The sequence below is a fragment of the Urocitellus parryii genome, chromosome 6, assembly GCF_045843805.1.
Source record: "Urocitellus parryii isolate mUroPar1 chromosome 6, mUroPar1.hap1, whole genome shotgun sequence".
Taxonomy (NCBI): Eukaryota; Metazoa; Chordata; class Mammalia; order Rodentia; family Sciuridae; genus Urocitellus; species Urocitellus parryii.
In genome coordinates, this window is record NC_135536.1 from 109,920,578 (window position 1) to 109,947,851 (window position 27,274).

Sequence of the window (27,274 nt, forward strand, 5' to 3'; positions counted from 1 at the left end):
GAAATACTCAAGAGAGATTAAGAACCCAAGAGAAGAAGACAAAGAACAACATCTTGGAAACTGCAAGGCAGAGGAGGAAAAGACAAGATGACAAGAAAAAGAATGACTGGGGATTACTTGGGCCAAAAATTGTACACTAAGAAAAAAACGGGGAGTAACTTTTAACTCGAAGCAGTTAGAATTTTTATTTACTTAAATCACTTTAAATTTGGTTTCCTCTAAGCTGTGAAAGTTGATTTCAAACATCAAACTCTCCTGGGGTTCTCCATGTACACATCCAGCCTCAGAGACCACAGCACACCAATGAGGGAGCTCAGGCAGCTCCCTGACTACAGTCGGAGACATTCACAATGGTAGAGAAGAAAAAGTAAGGTAAAATCTGATCTGGGTTATACCTGAAATAGGACCCAGTTGTGCCATTTTCCCTAGCCATGGGAGAGGTTCTGGACCAGGCTCAAAGAGAGACATCATGAGGTTTGATTTCTTCTTGCTGTCAGCTTGGGAGTAGAGCATTCCATGCCATTCAGGACTAGATGGAGAGAAGACGAAAGATCAGAAGAACATAAAGCCTGGGACTGTAAAGTTAAATAAATCTAGCTTATGTTTTTCTCTTGAGAGAAACAGGCTTTGGCTGTGAAATCAGGCATGTTACTTTTACCAAAGCCAAATCTGAAACCTGAAAATGATTACTACTGTTATGATATTTACATTTCTCTGAGACATTTATTATCATTAAGGAAAACTTTATATATATATATGGAAATCAAAAGCAGTTTAAAAGATTTAAAAAAAAAACCATATACAAAGGGTAGAAAGTAAGCTATAGGGGGATAAGGAGGAATAATAGCTGCAGCCTACAGGTCCTTTCAGCTGCCTCTCAGAGTTACAGCAGAACCAATACAGGGAGGCCCTTGTAACGCAGGGCATGAGGTCTTCGTTCTGTTACTTAAACACTGTCCCCAGCTTTTCAAAGCAACCTAGGCAATTTTCACATTCAGAGCCAATACCACTAGTTTGAATGCCAAGAAACACAGCAGATTAACAACTATTAAGAAGAATCCCATTCTCCTTTTCTGACTAAAAGAGAAATGAAGACATGCTTCCTATGATTAATATTAACCTCTGGAATATATATCAGTCATCATCCCAAATGATGGTCAGAAGGTGATTAACTCCCTCCTCTTTTCTAAGATAGATATTAGAGAAAGGGATGCAGACAGCTTTGCAAATTCTAAGATTGCAGAGAAGGTAAAAACTAGAAACACTTTCCTCACAGGAAAGGAATACAACAGAGTTGTCGTGAGCATAGGTTCTGAAGTAAGAATGCATAGATAAGAATCCTGGCTCTTTTATTTATTAGCTGGGGCAAGTTCCTTGACCTCTTGAGTCTGAAAGGCTGACCTCTCTGACTCTTCATCTATAAAATGGGATTAGTGTTGATATTATTTACACAATCTGTTGTGAGGAATTAAATGAGTTTAACATACGTAAATGCCTAGAGGAATGTCTGACACATGGCAAAATGTTCAATGTCATCAGCATCTTTTTTCATTTAGTTTTATCCCTTTAATTTATAGATGTAGAGACCATGAATCCTATTAAGATATTATAATAAATTAGTAGCATTACTATAACCAGAACCCAGGTATCCTAGATAGGATTTAAAAAGAAGAAAAATGGGCTAGGATATAGCTCAGTGGTTGAGTGTTTACCTAGTATGTGCAAAGACATGTGTTCAAACACTAGTACTGCACCCCCCTACCAATTAAGTAAATAAAAATAGAAAAACTGAGAAAGAATATAATATATATAAGCAACATACCAAAAAGGATCATTCCACACTTATTCTCTTCCTACCAGGTCCCCTACCCCCACTCCCCATTTTTTACCACTGAGTCACATGCCCCACCCTTTTTTATTTTGAGACAGAGTTTTGCTAAGTTGCTGAGACTGGCCTTAAACTTGTGATCCTCCTGTCTTAGTCTCCCGAGTTCGTGGGATCAAAGGCATGGACCACCAAAACCAGCTCCACACTTACTCTAGGGGATAATTTTAAAAGAGTAGTTTAAAAGGAAATTGACAGGTGAGAAGGGAGAGGAAAAAGGTGACCAGGACCTTTCTACTTCTTTCAGAAAAGTCTGCAAAATACTTCACCTAATGAACTGATTTGCTCCTCTCATTGAACTAAATGTAAACAAAGTCTCCTACCCTAATTGAACAATTGCCACCATTCCTTCCACTTTTAGGCTGCCATGGAGCAGGACACAGAAGTTGGGTATTTTGCCTGCAATCTGATTGGCTGAATTTTCATCTTCATTGTCATCAGTGATGCCAGTACCCACCTCATCGCCTTCTGCAAAAAGCAAACAGGTTAGATTGAGATCAGCTACAAAAACTCCAAACTCCTATCATACTCTTGGCAACTTCCAGACTCAAAGGAGTTGTAAAGGAATATTATACAAAGCTGAAAAAACTCATCCTAGTTTCCCAATGTCTATATAAAAATTACTTTTTAAGGGCTGAGGTTGTGACTCAGTGGTAGAGGCACTGGGTTTGATCCTCAGCACCACAAAAAAAATAAAACAAACAAATAAAGAAAATATTGTGCATTGTGTCCCCCCCAAATTACTTTTCAAATATTATATTAATTCCATTTATATGAAAAATACAGAAGAGCACGTCTATAGGAGTAGAAAGGTTATTAGTGATTATCTACAGCCAGGGGACTAAGAGTTGGTAGTTTGGTTTCTACCAACTAAGAGTTGGTAGAAACAGGGTTGCTTTTTAGAGGTGACGAAAAGGTTCTAAAATTGATTATGATAACGGTTGTACAAGTGTATAAATAAACTAAAGTCACTTAGTTATACACTTCAAGTATATAATATTGATTTTATCTCCATAAATATGTTACACCAAAAAAATGTGTTTTCCAGAGTTCCAGTAGAAACTGGAAGTTTCAGGCATCTGTCTAAACAGAATCTGATACAGAGATGTCAAGAGTGTTCTAAACTGACAACATTCAAACAGTTCAAGGATGCAAGTCTCGAAAGGTACACAAATGATTACTCTACAAGCATCCTAACTAGACTTCCCAACTCTAGGTTCTCTGTTGACAGATGAATCTTCTACAATTAATATCCTTCCAAGAAAACTTATCCATTCAGTCTTATTCAAAGACTTTCTACTTCAACAGGAAGAATTTTCCAGTTTAGTTTGCTATTCAACAACCCTTAAAATGGCTCTGTTCTGCCTTCCCGTGTTTTCCCTTCCTACTGTCCCCTAAACACTTCATTTTGCTAATTTTCTTTCTTGGCAGAATTCTCCCAGGGCCTTAGAAATAAGGTAAATTTGGTTGTTCTCTAAAAACACAAGGTAAATTATAAATACAATGCCCACAATGAGTCCTCAGTCTATAAATATGTGATTCTGTCTATAAATATGTGTTGAGTGGTTATGGAATATTCAACCTCCAACTGAGATAACCCAGGCATTAATAGAACATCATCATAACCCAGTAGGTAGAAAGTTGATTGACTCTATATTTCCTGGAAAGAGCTGATAAATATAAGCTAGATAGTTAGCTTAGAACAGAGAAAAAGAATTTTAAGGAGCTAAAGGCTAGCATACTGCAGAGATGCTGAATTTGGGGACATGACTTTTCAGTTTCTAAGGGGTATTTTCTGCAATAATGAGGTCTCACAAGAGGCTCATTTGTTTATTTAATAGTATTTGAGTATATAGTATGTGCTTGGCATGAGTAAACAAAGAACAGATGTGTTCTTCCTCTTATTAAGCTGTATTTGACTTCCACATTTATCAAGCAACTTTCTGATAATGACTTGGCTTTCTCAGCATGCCCCTATTAGGAAAGGCAAAGCCCTGGGTGAGGAACTAGGTACTCCTTTTTTTTTTTGTACTGGGAATTGAATTCAGGGGTGCTTCACCACTAGGCTACATCCCCAGCCCCTTTTTATTTTTTATTTTGAGAGTGTTTCCCTAAGTTGCTTAGGTTCTCTCTAAGTTGCTGAGACTGGTCTCAAACTTGCATTCCTCCTGCCTCAGCCTCCCAAGTTGCTGGGATTACAGGCATGCACTGCTGCACCTGGCTAAATATTCTTGTCTTTAAAAGAGGACTTCCACTATAAATTCACAAACCAACACACAGCAAATATGTGTCAAAAGTGTTCCCATGGGCTGGAGTTATGGCTCAATGGTAGAGCGTTCACCTAGCATGCATTAGGCACTGGGTTTGCTCCTCAGCACCACATAAAAATGAAATAAAGGTATTATGTCCACAACTAAAAAAAAAAAAAAAAAAAAAAAATATATATATATATATATATATATATATATATATATATTTAAATGTTCCCATAATATAAGATAGCAGAATTTCTTTCCTGATATTTAATATTCTATTTTCTAAAATTCAATTTGGCAACTATACCTTTCCTTTAGCTTCTGCAAAATGGGCTAATCTACTATTTAACATTAAAGAATAACTTTAGATATTACGATGCTTCTTATATATTAATGGTATAAAAAGAAAACTCACCTTTGTTAAGTGCTATAGGTAAGACCAGATGTCTGGAGAGAACTGGGGGACTTGAAATATCAGCTATATCAATAAATCCCACTATTTCCAAATCTGAAAGGAAGGAATATACATAGTGCTAATTTATAATAGGGGAAAGTATATTATTTTCTATGTATTAGATTTTATAAACACAATGTTTAGGTGGAAATTTCAAATATGTTGACTGGGAACATTATTGGACTTTTCTGTGGATGATTCTAATCATTTGCATTATAAGTAGCTCAGGAAATAATGATAATTATCTTTTATTTGATGAATTTAAGTTATATAACAAATTAGGTAAACTTTATTTTTATGAGGCTAGGTCCTCCCAGTCATGGCAAAAGCTTAAGAGTCAAATCCCTGTGTAGAGTCAGGGGTATTCGGGTTACCAAGGGGCATTAAACTCAAACACTTCTCCAACAACTTCAACCTTTTTTGAAATTAAAGACATTCTATTAAAAACATTTCCCTGAGACAATGTTTTTAACCTTTTCAACAAAGCCAATTTGACATGATTTCTTTGCTCTATAGAGATTGTTTAATGACCAAAAGTTTTTGTGAAAACCTAAAATAAAAAAATAAAAGTTGTAACCAAAATTTTTTTAAAGGGGTTGGGGTTGTGGCTCAGTGGTAGAACACTTGCCTAGTATGTGTGAGACACTGAGTTCAATTCTCAGCACCGAATATAAACAAAGGTCCATTAATAACTAATAAAAATATTTTAAAAATGTTTATTTATTTATTTACCTTTATGTAGATGGACACACACAATGCCTTTATTTTTATGTGGTGCTGAGGATCGAACCTGCGTCCGTCTGTGCTAGCTAGCTAGGCTATCGCTCTACCGCTGAGCCACAATCCCAGCCCCAATAAAAATATTTAAAAAAAATTTTTTTTAAAAAAGTTTCTTTTCTGATTATATAGATAATTAACACAAAAACTTGGAAAACACTAACAATTGTGAAAAATATAGAATCACCCATTATTCATCATAAAAGGAAACCACTATCAATACTTTACTGAATTGCTTTTCAGTTTTCCTTCTAAGCACAAACACACCATATTCTCAAAACAATAAAAAAAAAAAACAGAATCGTAGTGAGTAAAATGCACTTCATATACAAGTAGGAAGTGTGCTTCTCTGGAGATTTGCTGTCATTAACCCCCTTAATTGAGTAACAAATGAATCAGGACAAGCAGCTGGATACTTTTTGAGTAGAAAAAAGCCTACTATATTTTAAAGTATATATAATATAAGCTATAGCAAATGTCTTAGGCTAAAAATTTATATTGGAAAGAAAAGGCCTATTCAAATGACTCATCAAAAAAGGGTGGAAAGGAAGTGAAATTTAACTGGTTTGAGAGCAACAAAATAATTTGGTGCAGCTTAATATAGTAGAGCATAGTCACAACAAAAAGAGATGGATACCTTGCTTCCAGATAGACAAAAGTTAAAAGCACAAAAAGCAAAAAGCATGCTCTAGCCCTTCATTTATAATCTCTATGCACCCCAAATGAACATTTATTGCGCACTTAATTTTAATCATCTATCCCTAAGAGGTTAAACATGTATCCACCACTCAAGAAATCCACCCATCAATTGGAGATAACTCCAAGGTCTTCAAGTCACATCTAGAAGACAGCCCTTCATATATGACTGTAGTTATGATGCTAGTCAATCTCAGAATCTCTATAAACAATCACTTCAAGGATTTCAATCCTAGTGAATCTGGGCATGATTTCTAACTCTAGTAATTTGTGGTTAAAATGATCTAGGATTGGAGATTAACTCATGACCTCACCATAAAAGACCAATAATCCACCAACCCTGAGGTAATTAATATATTCACTGACCCAAAATGCTAATGACAGTACCACCCTTGTTTCAAAATATATGATTCTTTTCAATTCTCCTAGATAGAGAACAAAGTAAAAAACCACAAGTCAGAAGTAGGGAAAACTTACCTGTGTTAATGACTTTGGGGATAGGATCAATTTCTTCATCTACAACAAAAGGTTCTGGCCTGGGGAAGACTTGTACATCAGCAGTTAGGTGGCCACATTTGAGAACAGCATGGAAAGGTGTATAAGCCAGATCTATCAGTTTTCTAGGATATGATGATTAATTGTTACAAGGAGAGTAATAAGATAGATAGAGCAGTAATGATTCATGATGCAAAATTTATTTTACCTTTACATTAATTCCAAAACTAAATCTGACCATTTGTGGAAAAGATTACAATCTGATATTGCTGCTGAGGAAATTTTAATTCTGAAAAGCCCCAAAGCAAGTTAATCTTTGAAATTGCTAAATCATTGTTAAAAAGTCAATATCTATAAGCATTACAGACTTAGTCATGTTTAATTTAAAAGACTGAGCTTTCAAAAATCACTGCTACCAATCTTTTTATCTGAGAAATGGGCAACTTGGAGAAAACACAATCACACAATTAGAGTAATGTATATATTCTTTCTGGATATCAAATTATAATACTGGATTACAAAGAAGGCAAAAAAGCTTTAAGCACATACTCACCCAAACATAGACTGTACATTTTTCAGGCACAGGGGGCCATCAATAGTAAATATTTGCCCTTCACCATTGTTTAAGTCTATGAGACGTTCAAGGCATTCCAAAGAATCGGTGCTCTGAAGCTACAAAGCAAAAGAGATGACCCCTTTAAAATGGCACAAATTACCAGAATACTATTAGCACACCTAAGTTACAACCATCATAGTAACACAGGCAAAAAATAAATCATTTTCTTAACAGCCATATGAAAAGAAATAACCATAACAATTTGACTCAAGGTGACCAAAGAGGAATGTTACATAAAATGACACCAGGAGAGCTATTCCATTCAGAAGTAGTTTTGTGAAGGTTCTCAGAGGAGACCACAATTTGTAGCATCTTTCCTTCCAAGTGTTTTAAACATTTTTTGGCAAGAACCATCATTATCTACATTATACAGGGAGAAAAAATAAGGTAAAAAAAGATCAAATACCTCCCAAATAAATAGGAAAACAGGAAGCAAAGTATTTACATACAAAAAATATACCAAACGGCATGTTATTCTACCAAAAAAAAAAAAAAAAAGGCAAAGTACATCTCTGTCAACATTTCTGGAATGGATAAAATAATTCCTGGGTAAGAGAAATAACTAATAAGAAAGAGAACTTGACCTTTCATGACTCATCAGCAGGATGGATAACAACTTGAAGTATGTTCCCAAGATGGGGAAACACTGAAATTTCAGAGCATTTAAGAGCTAGAATATAGTCTTATTTTGTCTTTTTCTTTTCTCTCTCTCCCTTTCCTTCCTTCATTTTTTCTTGTCCTCCTCCCTTCCCTTTCTTCTTTTCTCTTCTTTTTGTGGTACTAGATATAGAGCCAGGGCCTGAGGCATACTTGGCAAATGCTCCACCACTGAGCTACAGGCCCAGACTGAGTCTTTTCAAATACATATTGTGCCAGTCTCATGAAACCAACAGAGCACAATGTTACAGTATATGCAATAAAGTACTAATCAAATATATGAAAAAAATAAATTGAGCCCTAAAATTTACCCAATCAAACTAAAAAGAACTTAGCAAAATGTATTACCTCTTCCAAATTTGCCATGCACATGATATATAATTTAGACGGGAAAGGAAAAGGTAGTGGAAACCTGTTGCTCTCACTTCTTTGATTGTGAGTAGCTAAGGAATGTCGCAGTGACCCTCTACCAATGCCAAGACAGCCATCAGTTACTAGAACAACCTGTTTGCAAAAAGAGACAGGAAATTTGCACATTAAATTACATGATTAAATTAGTTTCATTTAACATTTTCATTTCTGGAAAGGGACATGAAAAACTAAGGATTGATAAGAATGTTTTATATCTTAATGATAGTAGTGGTTACACAGGTGTATGCATTTGTTAATACTCAGGGAACTGTGTATTTAAAAGCTATACATTTTACTTTTTCATTTAATTAAATTTTTAAAATGCTTGCCTCTGAACAATTAAAAAAAGGACAAACATGCATACCAAATTTTACTTAATTGTATTACAACTGGAACCCCATCTAGTAGATAAGGAATTGGTACTTAAAATATCAAAGTTAAAAAAAAAATGGCATGACCCATTTCATATGTGTCCCTAGGAAATACCAGCCCAAAAGTCTGAACTTTGCCTTTTTTAAAATCTACTGATTGATTGATTTTTTTTAGAGAGAGAGAGAGAATATTTTAATATTTATTTTTTTTAGTTTTCGTTGGACACAACATCTTTGTTTGTATGTGGTGCTGAGGATCGAACCCGGGCCGCATGAATGTCAGGCGAGTGCACTACCGCTTGAGCCACATCCCCAGCCCTTGATTGATTGATTGATTGCTATACTAGGGATTGAACTTAGGACCTTGTACATGCTAAGTAAGTGCTATGAACACTAAGCTACTACTCCTAGCCCACTTTATTTTTAAAAGATGATAAATTCTATCCCCAGGCAACTAAAATGACAACTGCTTCAAAATTGTGTTTATACAGGCCACTTGGCCAGAAATGTATAAGACCTTTAAAAAACGCACATTTAACTTGTAATATGATAAAGCCAATAAAATATATGAACAATAGATGGTAAATGCAAAATCTTCTTCCTTTTCCTCATTGCTTAAGGGCAATCCTGGGTAAAGTGGGCTTCCCAGGCATCCCAGGGAAGGATTATTTTTGTTCTCCTTAGTCTAATCCAGTAACTTGACAACAGGCCATTGAAGCAGTATTAGGTGGTTAAATCACGTGAAATACAAAGATTTAGTACTTACTTCTAAAGTCTAAGGATATTTAATGGAGGTTCCCTGGAGAGATTTTTATCTTTTGGGAAGTCTGTCAACTGACTACAGATAATTTCCTTTTCTAGGTACCAACAACTGGTACATAATGATTTAGTTCTGACATTTTTCAGATGCTGTGTGATAAGGAAATATTTCATGTAATGTCAAAATCACTCAGGTAATGAGGATTCAGACCAGATGTCTGAAATCTTGGTTGTGAAAAGTTCCACATTTAAACAAATTTGATGGTAAATGGTTATAAAAATAATCACTAGGGGCTCGGGCTAGAGCTCAGCAGCAGAGTGCTCGCCTATATGTGAGGCACTGGGTTCAATCCTTAGCACCACATAAAATAAACAAATACAATAAAGGCATGCTGTGCATCTACAACTACAAAACAACAACAACAACAAAAATCACTAATAACTACCACCTCTATTACTGTGTTTGGATCTCATTCATTTAACAAGTCTAAGTGGATTTAGGTCAGTCCCTCACCTTCAGGGTACAGTAAATCTCAAAATTATATTCTTCTTTTTTTCAAAGAAAGAAAAATATTAAAAGGCAGAAGTCTACATGGTACGCAAGGTCTAGCTATTACATTTTTTTTTCCAGTTGTCCATAGACACGATCTTTATTTATTTATTTATTTATTTATTTTTATGTGGTGCTGAGGATGGAACCCAGTGCCTCACACATACTAGGTAAGTGCTCTACCACTAAGCCACAATCCCAGCCCCCACCACTTTTTTAACTTATCAAAGGAATTGATCAAAAGGTATTAACAGGCTTCTTTAACAAAAGTGATTTGATTTAACCTTTTAATTGTAGTTCAGGGTCTTCATGAACCAAAGAGTTTATATTCTATCAAATAGAGTGGCTTTCAGAGTAAGAAAAAAAGCTTTTGAAAAGAGTTGGGATTTACTGAGAGATAATTTACATGTAGTAAATCTTTACTACACAGTTCTTAGTGTTGACAACTGCATTCAGATATGTCACCATCTTTACTATTTAGATAAAGATGGTGCTATTACTTCCTATATTCCCTCCTATTTCTTTGGGATTAATCCTTACTCTTCTCTCACTCCCAGACAACTAAAATCTTACTTTTAATTAAAAAAAAAAAAAAAAAAAAAAAACTTGGCTGGGGCTGTAGCTCAGTGGCAGAGTGCTTGCCTAGCATGTGTGAGGCACTGGGTTGGATCCTTACTACCACATAAAAATAAACAAATAAAATAAAGGCATTCTGTCCATTTATGACTACATTTTTTTTTAAAACACTTACACTACTCAGGAATCGTGTGTTTGACACTATAATAAAAAGCCATACGCCAGGGGCCAGCAAAACCATGGCCACAGTCATAGTTTATTTGCAAAGCTGGCTTTGTAAATAAAATTTTATTTAAAAAGAGCTGTGCCCACTCATTTACTTATTACCTATGGCTTCCATGCAATAACATTAGAACTGAATAATTGCCGCAACCTAAAATACAGAAAAAGTTTGCTACCTTCGTTGTAGACTATTAATGATTTTCCTTTCAGTAATGTTTGCTTTCTTCCTGTTTACAGCAAATTTCCAATTCTTTTTTATACTATTACTCTGCTGTAATTTGAGGCTAATGTGAATCCACTGGGGACTCCAAGAACAATAGACTATGACATTCATACTCCTCACTTTTTAGACAACTAGAGAGCTGAGACGGTTAAAAGTCTGCTGAAAAAAAATCCTACAGCAAGATAATGAAGACAGACTATATGATACTAATGTTTACAATTCTATCATTCAAAATTATAATCATCCCTTCCAGGGAGTGCAGTTCTAAAATTCCACTGTGAGCCCTTTGTCTTTTATACAACAATACTAGTTTTCAATAAGTCAATTTACTAGGAGGATTCTTTCCTTTAGGCATAATTTTGCTGCTTTCTGAGCACATTGGTGTGATTTAGATTAGATTAGTGTGATATGATTAGAGTGATTTAGTGCCTTCTTTTTAAAAGATACCAATTGTATAAAACATAGTTTGAGGAAATTAGAAATGCATGCTGTGTTAAAGCCTAAAGAAAATCAAAGCACCACAGTGGTTAATGTTTTTAACTTAGGGCAATGAAAAAGAATTGATCATTACCTGGCAAGGAATTGCACCACCCCATTCCTGCTGAACGATATTGCAAACACCAACTAATGCGGATTCCAAGCAGGTTTTGTCATAATCGTCCATGTTACTTAGTGCTTCCTTATTGAATCAAAAATAAAATTGCTCATTATTCTTTACTTCTTTAATTTGTTATTAGAAAACACCATAAACTGCTCAACATATGAATGTTACACAAGGGACATTGTGTTTGAGAGCCCCAAAGCATTAGGTTCTTAAAAAGCAACAACAACAACAACAAAACCAGTAAAACGGATTTTCTCAACTATAGAGGATAATTAAATATGTCCTTTTATTCCATCCTCTTATTAGGTAAGAATTGACAGTTCCCTAAGTTTATTTCTTTATAAGTGGATCTTGAAGGAAAACTTTGAAATCAAGAATTTAAAAAACATCAAAAAAATGACAAAATTTATTGAATATTAACTATATCCTAAACACCATTGTAGGTACTATTTTACATGCATTTAATCATTACAGCATTTTAAACCCTATTTTGTGAGTGTGTGTGTGGCACTGCACATGCTAGGCATGCACTCTACCACTGACCTATATCCTCAGACCTTTTTATCTTGAAACATGGTCTTGTTCAGTTCCTGAGATTGGCCTTGAACTTGCAGTCTCTTGCCTCAGCCTATAGAGCAGCTGTGATTACAGGCATGCTCCACCATACTCAGCTTAACCCCACCTTTAATTGAGGAATCTAAGGTACAGAAAGATTAAATAACTTTCCCAGGTATTGTGAACATAGGTGGCTGAGCCTAGATATGAACCCAAGCAGTCTGACTACAGAGCTCCTGGTTTTAACCATTACTCCTCATTCCTAGCAACTCTCTAAATTTCTTAACCACTCAGTATCAGAAATCCTGAGCATAATCACTTGTAAAAAGGTTAGAGTGATCAGGAGTGGTGGTAGAGTATGACTATCATTCTTGATAGTTGGGAGGCTAAGCCAGGAGGATCATGAATTCAAGGTAAGGCTACATAATATAATCAGACTCTGTCAAGAGGAAAAACAAAAACCAAACAAACAAAAAACAAACGAGGATTGAATTCAGGAGCACTAGACCACTGAGCCACATCCACAGCCCTATTTTGTATTTTATTTAGAAACAGGGTCTCACTGAGTTGCTCAGTGCCTCTTTTTGCTGAGGCTGGCTGTGAACTTGCAATCCTCCTGCCTCAGCCTCCAGAGTCGGTGGGATTACAGTATTCCCAGTCATATGCCACTGTGCCTGGTTCAGAATTTTTTTTTTTTTAAAAAGCTTTTCTGTCTCTTAAAAAGTCAGATAATAAAAGAAAGGATTTGACAAACATTTATTACTTATATTTTTAAAAATACAAATTACATTGATCCTGGATTTCTCTCTCTCTCTTTTTTTTTTTTTTTTTTTGTGGTGCTGGGGATTGAGCCCATGGCCTTGTGCATATGTGGCAAACACTTTACCAACTGAGCTATATCCCCAGCCCTTGGTCCTGGATTTCTAAATTGCTTAATGATTATTAAATTGTTCAGTTTAATTTCACAAGCACTTATTGACTACTCACTATGGGCAAGGCACTGTGCTAAACATTGTTGGAAATATTAATGATTGAGAGATGTTGTCAGGAAGTAAATTCTCTAGTGTATCACACAAACCACCTTTAGAAGGTTCTGATCAAGGCTTAAAATGATTTCTTGGCATCTATAAACCAAAGCCATTTGTTGGGAAAGCAATGTTATTTTAAATTACTCAAGAAAAAGTTTTTTTTTTTCCATTTTTTCTTTTTAGGGCTATTTTTCATTTCCTCAAGTTTTATGGGAAAGTAGAAAAAAGTAAAATGTTGAACCTAAAGACCCTGAATTTTAGGGAACAAAGAATTGTATCCTGAAGTCCTTGCCTTTCCAAAGAGAATTCTAGAAAACTAAGAGAAGAAAAACAAGGCAACAACCCCACCACCAACTCATAGCTCTACCAAAGAAAGGCATAAGACCTTACTGGTTGTGAATCTTTTTTTTTTTTTTTTTTTTTTAGTAGCTATACACATTAAGCACCCATGCACTTATTAAATAATTCCATGTTCTAAAATGTGGGCCCTGTACATAAATAACATCTCTTTTTGTACCTGTAAGGTGTTATAATCTCTTGTAAAGGGGACCATCAGCTCCCAAAGTGATGAAAAAACCACGAGCGCTGTAAATTCAAGCTTGTAATTTGTGGCCATGTGCTCAAACAGCATTGTTAAGCCGTGGGCTGCTAAGTGCTTACGCTGGTATTCCTCGGACCCCTCGACAGATACAGGTCGGGTCATGGAAAGGGATACGTCCATTACCACCACCGTTGGCATGATGGAAAGGATCCCAGTATTTCCAGTCAGAATGCAGACAGAGAGCTACAAACAGAGAAATGTCATGGAAAATAAAAAGGTCTTACATGTCATAAGAAGGAAAAATATTTTCACCACAATTTTATCCAATTTCCCAGAAATAAGTGGAGGTCTGCCCTAGTGAAGCTGAGGTGAGGGCACCCAACAAAGAATTCAGTGAGAGGGACACAAGCAGGTTAGTTAGCTGTGAGGACCACTCCTAAAATCATCTGCTAAATGGGCCACCGTAAGTATTTCTATTGATTAAAAAAAAAGCATTAAATTCAGGTAGCCCTTGATTCCCATAACTTTCAAATTTATACAACTTAATATAATAAGCACTAATATACCATCTTGCCAAAATTTAATTTACTGAGAACATTTCTATGTGACATATGGTAGTACTATTTGGCATTTGACCATTCTTTTACCACCATCAGTATCTTAATACAGTAGTGTTAACACAAGCATTTACTCTCTTTGTGGCTTGGTGCCCTTGTTTGATTAATATAAATGTAAAATATAAAAAAGAAGGACTAGAAAAGTGATAATCCAAATTAGACAATGCTGGAAATCATTAAGCATGACAAAAACAACAAACTGTGATTCTTAATAGCATCAACAGTTTTTTAACTGTGAAGGAAAAGAAAATTAAAGCATATGCATGAAAGCTGGAATTATGTAATTGTGTAGAAAAGTAAAAATGTAGAAATGGAGGAAGCAAAGGGTTCTTTAATTCATGGATTAAGAATTAGCAAGAAGATTGGGTTGGGGTTGTGTCTCAGTGGTAGAGTGCTTGCCTGGCAAGCATGAATCACTGGGTTTGATCCTCAACACCACATAAAAATAAAAATAAAGATAGTGTGTCCACCTATAACTAAAAAATACATTAAAAAAAGAATTAGCAAGAAGAAAATATTTCTGTGCTCAAAATAAAACAGATCACAGATACATAGACCTGTTCATGAGCTACAGCTTGCTGCTACTGTACAGTTAAACAAACTATAGTCTCTTGACACAATGAAATATAGCTATACATAAATGACACAGATATAAGAAATATTTATATAATGAATTAATAGCTAAGAAAAGCCAGTCATAGGATATGTATTCATTGCTACAACTTAATAAAAATCACACTGCATATACCATACACAACTATGGAAGACTAAGTCAATATAAACAGTTTAGAAACTTAATGTTCATTAACTTATATTTTGGGATTCACTTCCAAACATTTAACAATGGCCAGACTGTTTGTTAGTGCAGTGTCTCCGAACATATTGATTCATGGAAACAATGTTATTATAAATAGAGGTTAGGGACTGAGGTCAAATTGGAAGTCTATTAACCATATAACATTAACCATATAACAGTTAGATATATCTTCAAATACAGTAATGTCTGTGTATCTAATTAACACCAATAAGTTAACTCAGAGATAAAAATTACTTTTTCAGACTCCCTTAGAAGTCCAAAATGTTTATCCATTTTGATAGAAAAAATTAAAATGTGTATCTTTCTTCTCTGCATCATTAGACTTTGTGGGTAAACATAATTCAGCCTGTTAGGCATCATCACTTTGAATACCAATACTACCCAGCACACTACTACCCTGATGTTTCTATTTATATCAGCATTTTCTCAAATGTGTGCTGCAGAACACTGTCCTGGAGGGATGCTCCAAGAAAAATGGAGATTTTGACAAGTTCTAAATCAAAATTTAGATTTAATTCACTAATCCTGTTTCCATTTCAACCCTTCTCTGCATAAATAGTACAAGTATTAAATAGAATGTACATGGAAGTACTGCCTTATTCTGAAAGAATCCAGGCTGCTGTGTTCTGTTTTTGTGGCTTCAAATTTTGCTTCTAATTTTGAGATCATCAGCTTTCATTCCACTTATCTCAGTAATTCTGTGTGATGATTCTCCCTTTTTCTAATCTTTTCCATCTTGGTTGCTATGGCTGGAAATACAGTTTATCAAGCTTGTTAAAAGTGAGTCCAATATCAAAGTTATCAGGCTATAAGAGTCTGTAGGTTTCTTTTATAAAACAGATAAGCTTAGGTATATCAACTTGTACTATTTTGTCTATGCAGTCTTTTTAATTTTCTTTCTGGGTCTTGGCTGTGTTGTTCAAGAAACGAGGTCCCATGTCATTTATATATATATATATATATATATATATATATATATATATATATATATATATATATTTTTTTTTTTTTTTTAATATTTTTGTTGTAGATGGACACAATACTTTTATTTATTTTTATGTGTTGCTGAGGATGGAACTCAGTGCCTCACATGTGCTAGGTAAGGGTTCTACTACTGAGCTACAACCCCAGCTCCCCCATACCATAGGTTCAAATATACTACATCAGATCATAAACTCACTAAAGGCAGGGACCATGTCTGATTTTGCCCACCAATGTCTCCTCAGAACTCATCCCAATAATTGGTCCATTGTAGGTGCTCAACAAATATTTGATAATGACTAATGAACTACCCCTAGTCATCAGATATAAAATTAATTCTTCAGCAAAATATATTATAAGTTTTAATTCTGAATACCAGAAACACTTTCCTTCTCTCTTTCTCCTTCAAATAGAGATAAGAGGGATTCCTACACCTCTGCCCAGGTACAGAGTTTACCCAGATCCTGTAGTTCCATTCATTCATAGAGGCTTTCATGTTATTTAAAAGTTGGAGATCATGGCAGGCACAGTGTCACACACCTCTATTCCTAGTGATTTGGGAGGCTGAGGCAGAAAGATTTCAAGTTTGAGGCCAGCCTCAGAAACTTAGCAAGACCCTATCTCAAAAAATAAAAAAGGCTTCGGGACATGGCCCAGTGGTAAGATGCCACTGGGTTCAATACCCAGTACCAAAAAAGGAGAGGGAGGGAGGGAGGGAGGAAGGGAGGAAGAAAGGAAGGAAGGAAGGAAGGAAAAGAGGTTAGAAGTCATCCCCAAGTATCCTCATCTCTAAGGAGAATGAGCAACAATTTACGTAGATGAGGTATGAAAATGCACTTCCAGACCATGAAATGAGTGACCACAGCTATTAATCTTGCCTGTGAAGCTGGTTCTTTCTTCTGATTTATTTGTGTCCACTCCCAAACGCAACTCCTCAACAGTGGCAAAGTTGTGGGTTTTCTGGTTGTAAGCACAACGGTAGGAGAGGGAACTGAATGCTCCTGAAGGATGGTTCATTCAAGCCTACTGGGCCTCACTAAAAATAAAATAAAAATCTCTGCCCACCTGTCTAGCGATTTTGTAATAACAGGAACCCTCACTCGGGCTGACTGTGACCCTCCGATTACCCCGCTACCTCGTCCTAACCTCTGCCATATGTACTGTTTACACACAGCGCTTCCGACATCAAGGATTGTCCTTTCTCCAAAAGCCTACTCATGAGAATACATCTTAGTCACCCGACTCCACTTTGCTCCATGTTTAGGACTCTCCCCTGAAGGTGATCATTTGATCATTTTTTAAAAAGTTGGTTCTCAGAAATGTGGCTCTCAAAGCGTGATTCTATTTGAATTTCTGAGTCCCCACTACTCTTGGGCTTTCCTTTCGGTCCACCCTAATAAGTCGCTCGGAGTTCTCGGGTACAACTTCATCTCGAAACGCCCAGCACGGAACACAGACTTCCGACATTTGGACCGCAATCGGAGGATGCATTTTACCTTTAAAATCAGTCAAAACCATGTGAGGTCTGGACGTGTCTCAAGGGAGGAGGGGTCAGAGGGCGAAATCGTGAGGTTCACGCGGAGTTGGACACACCGGGATACAGGGCGAGGGGAGGCCGGGAGCAGGGCCCCGGAACGAGCGCCTCAGAGAAGGTGCGGGCCGGCTCCCGGGGCGGCAAGAAGGCCGGGCGCTGGCCCTGCGTTCTTTTTCACCCCTCGCCCTTCACCCTTCTCCCAATAAGCAGCGAAAGAGAACCCGCGGCCCGCAGCCTCCCCCACTCACCCCTAGCCCATCGCCAGCCACGGTCCTTCCACTTAAACTTTCCGCCCGCGCGCCACAGCCGGAACTATAGGGCCGCGCGACCAAAGGGAACCTGGCGTCGGCACTGCGTGCGGCTTGGGCGGATCCTCAAGAACTGGCGCGGCAGGGTTATAGCTCGGCAGGGACGCTAGGGGGCGCGTCCTTCTCGACGCCACTCTCCCTACAAGCCCCCACCTTCGCTGAGCGCTGGCTGGGTCTGTCCGCCTGGCCCCCTCTCTCCCTCACCCTATTCTCCAGCGCTCCCCGCCCATATTTAATCTGGCCCCTTCCCTCACTCACCCGTAGGCATCACCTGGCCAGTGACCCCTTCACATTTCTGCCCTGTTACCTACTAGTTGCCTCTTCATACTCCTCCCGCACATCCTCTGAACTAGGTGACAGAAACTTTTAAAAATATAATTCCTGGCTGAGGAATGCTCCTACTTAGCACTCTATATTTTTCTTAATTTACCTGAGCCTAATTTACATCAAGTCTTGATGTCTTGGTCTCAGCCCAAATATTCACATTATCTCCCTTCCAGCTTCCAGTCTTGGAGGGAAGGAAAGGGACGGTTCAGTCAGTTCCCCTTACCCCGGGGCGCAATGGTGCACGCCTGTAATCTCAGTGACTCAAGAGACTGAGGCGGGAGGATTGCAAGTTCGGGGCCAGCCTCCGCAACTTGACAAAAACCTGTCTCAAAAGAAAAAAATAAAAAGGATTGCCACACCCCCCCCCCCATTCTCCACTGTAGCCTGTGCCATCAGGAGGCAAGAGGTGACATATTAACTATGTAGGGAGCCAGGGAATGCCAGCTAGAGGTAGTCTTTTTTTTTTTTTTTTACATTTTTATTTTTTTTTTTTTTTATTGATTAGAGGTAGTCTTGAATGCATGTCAGCAGGCCACTGGTTCAAAGTTGTGGTTCAAAACACAATGTTGTATTACTTAGGTTACAAGTGGAAACAGACAGTCCTCTAGAAGGTCTAGGACATTTTCCTCTTTATCTTTTAGCTAGGATGGGGTGAAATAGGACGTGGAACAAGGAAGGAAATGCTTTGAACTGAACAACCAAGTCTATTTGACTTTTCACAACTTGTTCTGTGGGAGAGTGTGGGTCCAGTAGCATATAGTTCTCTCCTGTCTCCTGTTTATAAAAGAAGTGGCAGATAAGGCAGTTTGTCTCTGGGAAGACTGGGAATACCTTCACCAACCTCAAGGCCCTGGGCCTGCAGACTGCCCTATTTGCTTCAAAGGTTTTTTCCTCAACCTGACTGGTCTCATGCTCTCAAGATCTTGTTATGCATGAGCAGGCAGTGGGTTCTAGGTAAGTAAGGCTGCAGCCGGATTACTTAATCATAATTTTTAATCTTCTCCAATTCAGAGGGATGTGTGGTGACAACTCAGCCATTGTTCCTGTAGTTCCAGCTCACATCCATGGTCTGATTCATTTCCTCACCCAGTTCTAAAGCTTAAGTTTATTTAGTTTGCTGATGGGTGAAACTGGTTCTTCTGAATAACAGGCTTTCAGAAAATATGGAAGGCAAAAGATCAATTTATTGACGTTGATGATAAAAGATATAACTGTCAAGAGGACCGTGTCACTCCTGGCAACCATTAAGTGTCTTGATTTTTTTCCCCCTTCTTCTTAGAGTGCCATTAAAAATCAAAGGTTGTTCAGAGAATATAAAATCAGAGAACATTGGCACAAAAGGTAATGAATTTCTTTTCCCTATTCAAGAGACCCTCAGTGTTTGCATGTTTCCACAGTTACATTAAAGGAAATCAATGAACAGCTTCCTTTGCATAATCTCCCAGTTCCTTTATTTTTTTCTGTCTTGACGCAGTGGACTGCTCTTGCAAAGGCTCTGAAAGACAGAATGGTTTGGTCATAGTCTGGCAAAATAAAGATTAGTGTCAGAAACACCAAGCCACTTGCAGGGTCTAGGTATTGGAACTCACAAGGAGGTCCAGATAGCCGCTTCTCCCAAGGCACAGGTTGAAAATGCGTATTCTGAGGCCCTGCTGACTGAATTGGAGTTTCATGGTTTGATGTCGGAAAATCTTAGTTGCTATGTTCCCCAAATGATTTTTCATCTACAGAGGTGAAGGGTAAGTAGTAAGTGGGGAAAAGAGAAAGGAGCAGCAGTGCGACCGCTTCCCTCTCCTATTCTTCTCTCCCCTCTCACAGTCCCTGTGCTGTCCTTTGTCTTTCATCTTCCTTCTTACCCTCTCTAGTCTGGACCCTGTCCTCTCCTAAATCATAGTCCAGGCTCTAGGCCAGCCTTTCCCTGCTGTCAGTCCCTCCTCCCTGTCCTACTGTTTTCACTGAAGTAGAAGTTCAAATAAATCATAAATATGACCCTTCTCCTGTCTAAATTTTTTTATTATAGAAAATTTCAAACACATAAAAGATGAGGAAATAGTATAATAAATCCTCACGTACCCCTAGCCAGATTCTCTCAGTTCAATCTTCAATCTTGTTTTATTTATACATCTGTCTACTTTTCTCCAACATATTATTTTGAAGCAGATCCCAGATAACATAACATTTTGTCCTAAAATATTTCAGTATGTATCTCTAAGAGAAGAACTTTTTTTTTTTTTTTTTAATTTTGGGGGGTACCAGGGATTGAACTCAGGTGCATTTGGCCACTAAGCCACATTACCAGCCCTATTTTGTATTTTTATTTAGAGATAAGGTCTCACTGAGTTGCGCCTTGCTTTTGCTGAGGCTGGCTTTGAACTCACAATCCTCTTGTCTCAGTGTCTGAGCCGCTGGGTTTATAGGCGTGCACCACCATGCCCAGCTCTAAGAGAAGAACTTTTTAAAAAGCATAATTATAATATCATTATCAGTTTTAAAATAGTTAACAGAAGACCCCTAATATCATCAAGTATTTAGTCAGCTTTCAAATATCTAGTTGTCTCATAAACATCGTTATTTTTATTATTTTACATTCTGGTTATTTGAATCATGATCCAAGTAAGATCCAAACATTGATATCTGTTAATGTATCTCCAAACTCTTTTAATCTATAGGTTTTCCCTTCCATGTCACTTTTCCCTTGCAATGTGTTTGATGAAGACACTGTGGCCCTTTTCTTTTAATTGCTCTCAATACTCTTTTAGTCTTTTCCAGAGCATTTGAGAAAATGACAAAGCTTCTCTCTATTCTAAAATAATGGAAAGACTCACTGAACAAGAAAAGCTTTTATATGTTTCCAATTCTGATTAACTTTGCCTTTGCTCAAGTAAACAGGAATGAGCTTTATCTGCCACTGGTTCCCCAGCACATATGATGCCAGATATGCATTTGTGGAAAGAGCGTAGACAGAAAAGAAGAAGGGTTATTGGAAAAAGAGCCAAAAGAGAAAGCAGAGAAAATTTGGTAGATGCTACATTTCTCTAAGAAAGTAGAACTGAACTTCAGAATTTCAGAACACCCGTTCCTTTGAAAAATATTAGGAAGTCTAAATTTATAAAGGCCCCTCATGATCTGGGTCCCTTGCCCATGCTTACCATTCACTTTCTTAAAATCTTAGTAGCATCTTTAAATTTAAAAAAAAAAACAGATAAAGCAAAAAATTTTAAAAAACTATATTTTTTATTAGAAAAGTAATTTGTGTCTATGGGGAAAAAATTAAAGTTTCAAAACAAATAAATTAAAAAATAAGCATTTCCTTTCCTAGAAGTAACCATATATATTTCTCTGCCTCTAGTTTCTGCTGACTTGGAGAGATGAAGCACCAAGGAGTTGCTTATTTGTGGGTTTTTTATTGTTGTTGTTGTTGTTCATTCTATATCTATTGGTGACAGAATTACATTCATTCTTCACAATCTTTGCAAAATGATCTCTATGCACATATGTGTATATTAACTATACAACATAATATATGTTTTATAAGTGCAATAATGTTATATATTATGTTCTGTACTGTGTTTTTATTACTATTGGGCATAAGCTTCTTTCCTTTTTTTGGCAGGACTGGGGATTGAACCTAGGGGTGCTCCACCACTGGGCCACGTCCCCAACCCTTTTTATTTGTTGAGACTGGTCTCACTAAATTGCTCAGACTGGCCTCAAACTTGCAATCCTCCTTCCTCAGCCACTCGAGTAGCTGGAATTACAGGTATGTACCACCATACCTGCCCAGCTTCATTTCTTTTAACTGCTGTGTATAACTGACTGTTGGAAAGATGTGCCATCATTTACGAACCAGTTTTCTATTGACATTTGGACAGATTTCAGTTTTTTCTATCACAAGCAGTTCTGAAATAGGCCTTGTAAGCCATTATGGGGTTTTATTTTACCAGAGGTGGAAAGCCACTAGAAAGTTTGGAGTGCAGGAGGGGCGTAGTTAGAGTTTAATAAGGTCACTTAGGTTGCCATATTCAATTTATATTCCCTAACCACTATCTTCATCAGCACTACTGTTATTTAGTCTTTGTTATTTAGTTATTTAGTCTTTGTCAACTTACAGGATACTAAAACTTATCTGTGACTTAGCATTCCTTTATAAAATCAGATTTGTCATGGTAAGTTTCACATAATGGGCTGTTTCTCACTTACTTGGAAGGAGGTTATGAATCATACTGGTACTGCTTGGATTCATGTTCAGCCACACTGAAATCCTCTAATCTACCTGTCTGATCTTTTGTCAGATGGGTACCTGACCATGAGTACAAAACCCTGCCTTGAACTACCCTCAACCTGAAATGTCACCATTTGCATCTCCCTGCCTCAGGTCTGGTTCCAGTTACTGACTCGGAAAGATGAAGCAATGTGGGCCCTTTGGGGGCTTATTTTGTTCATTTCTGTCAGTGACAACTAGACAGTTTTACTCCTATAAACAATACAATTTTATAAAAATACAGTCAAAAGGTTTGAGGCTATGGCATTGTACAGTGTCTGGCGGATCAGGGTGCTTTTCCACAGGTTCTCTTGCTGTAACTCTGATGGCAGTCCTAGGAGGATTCTTGCTTTCCTGGTTTTATATATGAGGAAGCCGAGGATGAGAGGCTTTGGGAGACTTGCTCCTGTGCTTGTTCCTTTACTAGAGGTTGCAGAGGAGGTACCTGTGGGTTAAATTCAGCCTGCAGACCATTTTGTTTGTCCCTTATTATGTTTAAATAGCTTGACATTGGAATCCTTCTTGGTGGACCACCCATACAGCCCCAGTACTCTCATCCGACTCTGAGTAGAGCAGACTTTTATCCACCCAGGCCCTGAAGGCATTTAAATTTGCAATCTCTGCCAAATCTTCTCCACTTTTTACTGTGCAGCTGTAGAGTTGATAATCAACTCCAGAAGCAGGCCCAGAATAAACCAGCCTCACCCAGAAGCCCTCCTCATCAGTTGAAAAGTCTCATTCCCTCTTCATTCTCTTCTAGCAGAAGGTGGGAAAGGCCTCAAGATTTGGAAGGCTTGCTGTCCTGCCAAGCCTCTAAGCTCTGCCTTCCTCAGCCCTTGATCCTATTGTGAGGATTAGAGCTGTTATGCTTCACCTGCCCTGTCATCCAGTTACAGGGGAGAGTGAAAATATGCCTATTTTGTAGAAAAAATCAGATCAACTTCCCAAACACTGCAGTGTTTCTGGCCTTTTTAGGCCATTTGCTTGCTGAGAGGCCATAAGTCTTTGAGTAGGCCTTCCTCACTCTACCCAGGCTCGGCCTGGTTGCCCCATCTCAGCATCTTCCTTATTGGAATACACTTTTTCAGTCTGAAAACAAATATACTTATTTATTGAATATCCTTATCAAGTGCCAGTCATTATTCTGGGCTCTGGATTCAGGAATAAATAAGCCGCACAAGGTTCTGTCTTCTCTGAGCTCACCTGTTAGTGAGAGAAACACGCATTGATCAGATTATCAAGCTAATAAATACTCAGTAGAGTGTTGAAGCAATGGAAGATATGGAGAACTGCCACCCTAACACTCCTCTATAATCTTTAGCAGTAAGTGGGGACTGTGATGTCTAAAAGTAGATAATAACAATAACAATAGTAACAGTACCAGCCACATTAATATATTTTACATAGTAATTAATCCTTACAACAATCCTATCAGGCAGGTAATGTCATTACCATTCTCATTGTACAGGATGAGAGATCTACTTATACTCATGAGAAGTTAAGTAATTTGTCTAAACTCATATGGCTGGTGCATATAATGTTCCTACTCTTGGTTGAATAGCAAACTTTTCTATAGCCTGTTGAATTTCAAAATGTTCCACCATCTCATGAGAATAAAACAGATGGAACTAGGTTCACCTCCACCAAGTAAGATTTAGGTTAGACACAGGAAGAATTCACTGACAACATTTATGAGCATAAGAGAAAGGAATCTCTTTTCTGGAAATTTGCTTCTCTCCTGAATTTTCTGTGTTACATAAGTAACATAAAAATAGGGCAATTTAAAAAAAAAACATTCATAATTCTACTTCATGAATTGTATTCCTTCCCCGTATTTCTGGGGCAGATTGAGAGTGTTAGACAGTTGGTCTGAGAAGGGAAGGAACTAGATCTGGTTCTGCCCACAGTAACACAAAGGCAAGGGTGTGTAACTAGCAGAGCCGAGTCCTGTCTCCAGGCTCCGAAATCCAGAGTGAGCCCAGGACACAGAGGTGAAGCACTACTGTGGGCTTCAGCAGAGGGAGTGAGTAGGTTACCTTCTTATATTCCAGGCCACTCAGGGTAGCATGAGGCAGAGATGAAGCTGAGAAGAATTGCCTGCTGTTTCACATTAAAGTAACCTAAAGCAGCATGCCATCTGTATACCCTGGAGGAAACAGAGAAGGGAGGAGGGGAAAGCTGGTAAATATTAAGCAAAGTCAGCAGCATGATTGCAGTGGTTTCCACCCCCCCCCCAACACACACACACAGCTGCCTTATACCATTCCCACTCCAAGTCATGGGCTGGAGGTGCAGGAGGCTCAGGGAGTCAAATCTTTGGGTACCTTGAGGTGATTCCTTCCCAGCCTGCTTCCCCAAGAGTTTCCTTCAGGCCTAATTAAATGTATTTCATGTGTGAAATGCTTTAAAATTTGCAGAGTACTTTCTTTACTATCCCTCAACTTTAATTTTGATTCTCATGCATGTCCACCCTACAGATAGGACAAGTTCTTATTATTATCCCATGCTTACATTCTGATTATATCAGTAGCAAGTGGAGCCTAGTGCTAACGGGTCTTCTGATTTCTTAAGCCCCATGCATTTTCTCTTGGGTTTCTTAAGCCCCATGCACTTTCTCTTGGTTTCTTCGAAGCACCTTCTGCATCTTCCTAAATCATTCCACTGCTGAGGCCTGGAAACCCTGGATGAACTCTCATTCCCATAGCTTAGAAACAAGTTTGAGAAGTTCCCCCAGTTACTCTGGGCAGCCCACAGAAAGAAGCCCACCTGTGTTCCTGCTGGAAAGGCCACCCGCTCAGGCTTGGTCAGAGGCACTGGGACCCAGAACTTGTAAAATGCCCTCATAAGCTTCTTAGAGGAGGCAGGTATTAGCATGATTGGATATTCTTCCTCTGACTTGCCCTTCACACTCAACCGACCCTGCCTTCAATTAGGATTCCATAGAGGAGCTGGAGGCAGGAGAATGGGGTGTTTCCTGCTATCTAGCTGCAGACCCATTCTTTGAGACCCTGGATTCTAACAAGTTTCCAGAACTAAGAAGACATCCAGATGTCAAGGTTTAAAGGTAGGTGGGATCAGTGAGAGTGCCAGCTCAGCTCTGTTACACAGGCACATTGCGGCAAGAGGGACCCTTGGAAGTTTCTCTGGGAGACAGTGGGCTCACTACAAGTACTGAGTTCAAGCAAGGGACAGGGTGGCTGGAGAGAGATAATGGAATGAAACTTATAGCAATCAAGGACAAATAAGAAAGTTCACTTATTCCTACTTCTTTTGCTTTTTAAGACAGTTGCATTTGTACCTCTAATTAGCAGGGTGTACTAGAAAGATTGGGGATTTAAGAGTCTCATCTGCCTGGCTACCAGCAGGCTGTGTGATATTAAACAAATCACATCTCCTCTCTGGACTTCAATGTCTTCATGTCTCACATGGAGAATTATATTAAACAGATTCTATGGGTCTGTCTGATAAAACTGACAGCTCGCTCCTAATACCTTATTACCACATGGAAAACCAGTCATTTATAGTTAGTTTTGTAGCAACTATGGACATTGATTAAAAATTTAATAACTTTTACTTTGGCTGGGCCTCAATGCCCTTTATAAAATGAGTATTCTTTGAAATCTTTTGTGTTCTTCCTTCCTGCATTCTTGTTTAAAACTAACCTTATGTAGCATTTGATTCTATCCAATGCTTTTCACAGACCTTATGTGTAATCAGTCTTTCAGAATTCTTGTGACATAAATACCATTGCCATTCACATACTATCATTATTACATTTAAATTTAAATGTAAAATAATTGTGTTATATAAAATATTATATAAAAATATAATACTATGTGCATGACAAAAAGTTCAAACTAATTGGGTTCAGAATGAAAAGTAAGTTTTCCTCTGATCCTCAGTTTCCCTTCCCCAAATGTCCTTCCAGAGGTTAATATAGGTTAGCATACCCATTCAAAGATGAGGCACTGTTCCGCCTGTTCAGGATGACACAGCTAGTAAGCAGCAGAGCTGAGAATCCAGCCTTTGCTCCAATTTCCATGTTCTTTCCTCTACAACACTTTGCTTGGGAAGCTCCATGACATTAACTTTTAAGCTTTGTCCTCTCTGGAACATACAGTGGAATCATTTTAAGAGAGTCCAACAAAACAAAACACATAAAGTATTAATATCCCTAACAGTGTCCTCTACTGCTGACCATTACTGTCAACAGTTTAAAATCATGTCTCCTCACTGCCTTCCTGCCTTTTATAAGGTGAAATCTGTTGGCCCGGATACCTTCTGTGTGACTGAGCTCCCAGCAACTTGAGTTTGAACCTGAGGAGTGCTGGCAGATTTTTTGTAGGAGCACAGGGAGGAGCCAGGGAAGATTGAGGGACCTCAGCTGCCAGCATGCCTACACAGCAAGAGGACCCCTTCTACTCTTTCTCCTAAAAGCAGGCATTGTCTCCTGGAGTAAGTGGCATAGCTAGTTTACTCCAATAGAAATAAATGCCCCCAACCACAAAGTCCCCTGTATAATACTTCTGTGTCTCTGGGGTTCCCGTCATCACTCTTTTCCAGTTGAGGGAGTTTTGGATCCCAGATCTCCTTTTAGGAGCAAATAACTTCTTTTCCCTCCTCAGGGTTGTGAATACCCCAAGACTGGACTTCATGGAGAAATCTTCCCTGATTACCAACCTGAACCTTGGAGCAGCTGCAGTCTCTCCACGGACAGAATGAGAGGCTTTCTGTAACAGACATAACTGGCCATC

General features: G+C 38.1%; 1 protein-coding gene across 6 annotated transcripts in view; it reads right to left on the reverse strand.

Moving 5' to 3' along the window:
* Positions 1-17,944, reverse strand: part of Ints14 (integrator complex subunit 14) — a 34,946-nt gene extending 17,002 nt beyond the window's left edge. Inside the window, exons 1-9 of one of the 6 annotated variants that reach the window (XM_026384830.2) lie at positions 17,873-17,944; positions 13,652-13,918; positions 11,519-11,626; positions 8,184-8,339; positions 7,116-7,234; positions 6,545-6,687; positions 4,556-4,648; positions 2,209-2,350; positions 396-529 (exon numbers count right to left, since the gene is read on the reverse strand). In XM_026384830.2, coding sequence (XP_026240615.1) covers positions 396-529; positions 2,209-2,350; positions 4,556-4,648; positions 6,545-6,687; positions 7,116-7,234; positions 8,184-8,339; positions 11,519-11,626; positions 13,652-13,873 — 1,117 coding nt within the window. In that variant the 5' untranslated portion in view covers positions 13,874-13,918; positions 17,873-17,944. Of the gene's footprint in view, positions 1-395; positions 530-2,208; positions 2,354-4,555; positions 4,649-6,544; positions 6,688-7,115; positions 7,235-8,183; positions 8,340-11,518; positions 11,627-12,108; positions 12,139-13,651; positions 13,919-17,586; positions 17,853-17,872 lie in introns of those variants that run through there. The other 5 variants (XM_026384827.2, XM_026384828.2, XM_026384833.2 and 2 more) reach the window with 5 other exon arrangements.
* Positions 17,945-27,274: the final 9,330 nt, after the last annotated feature.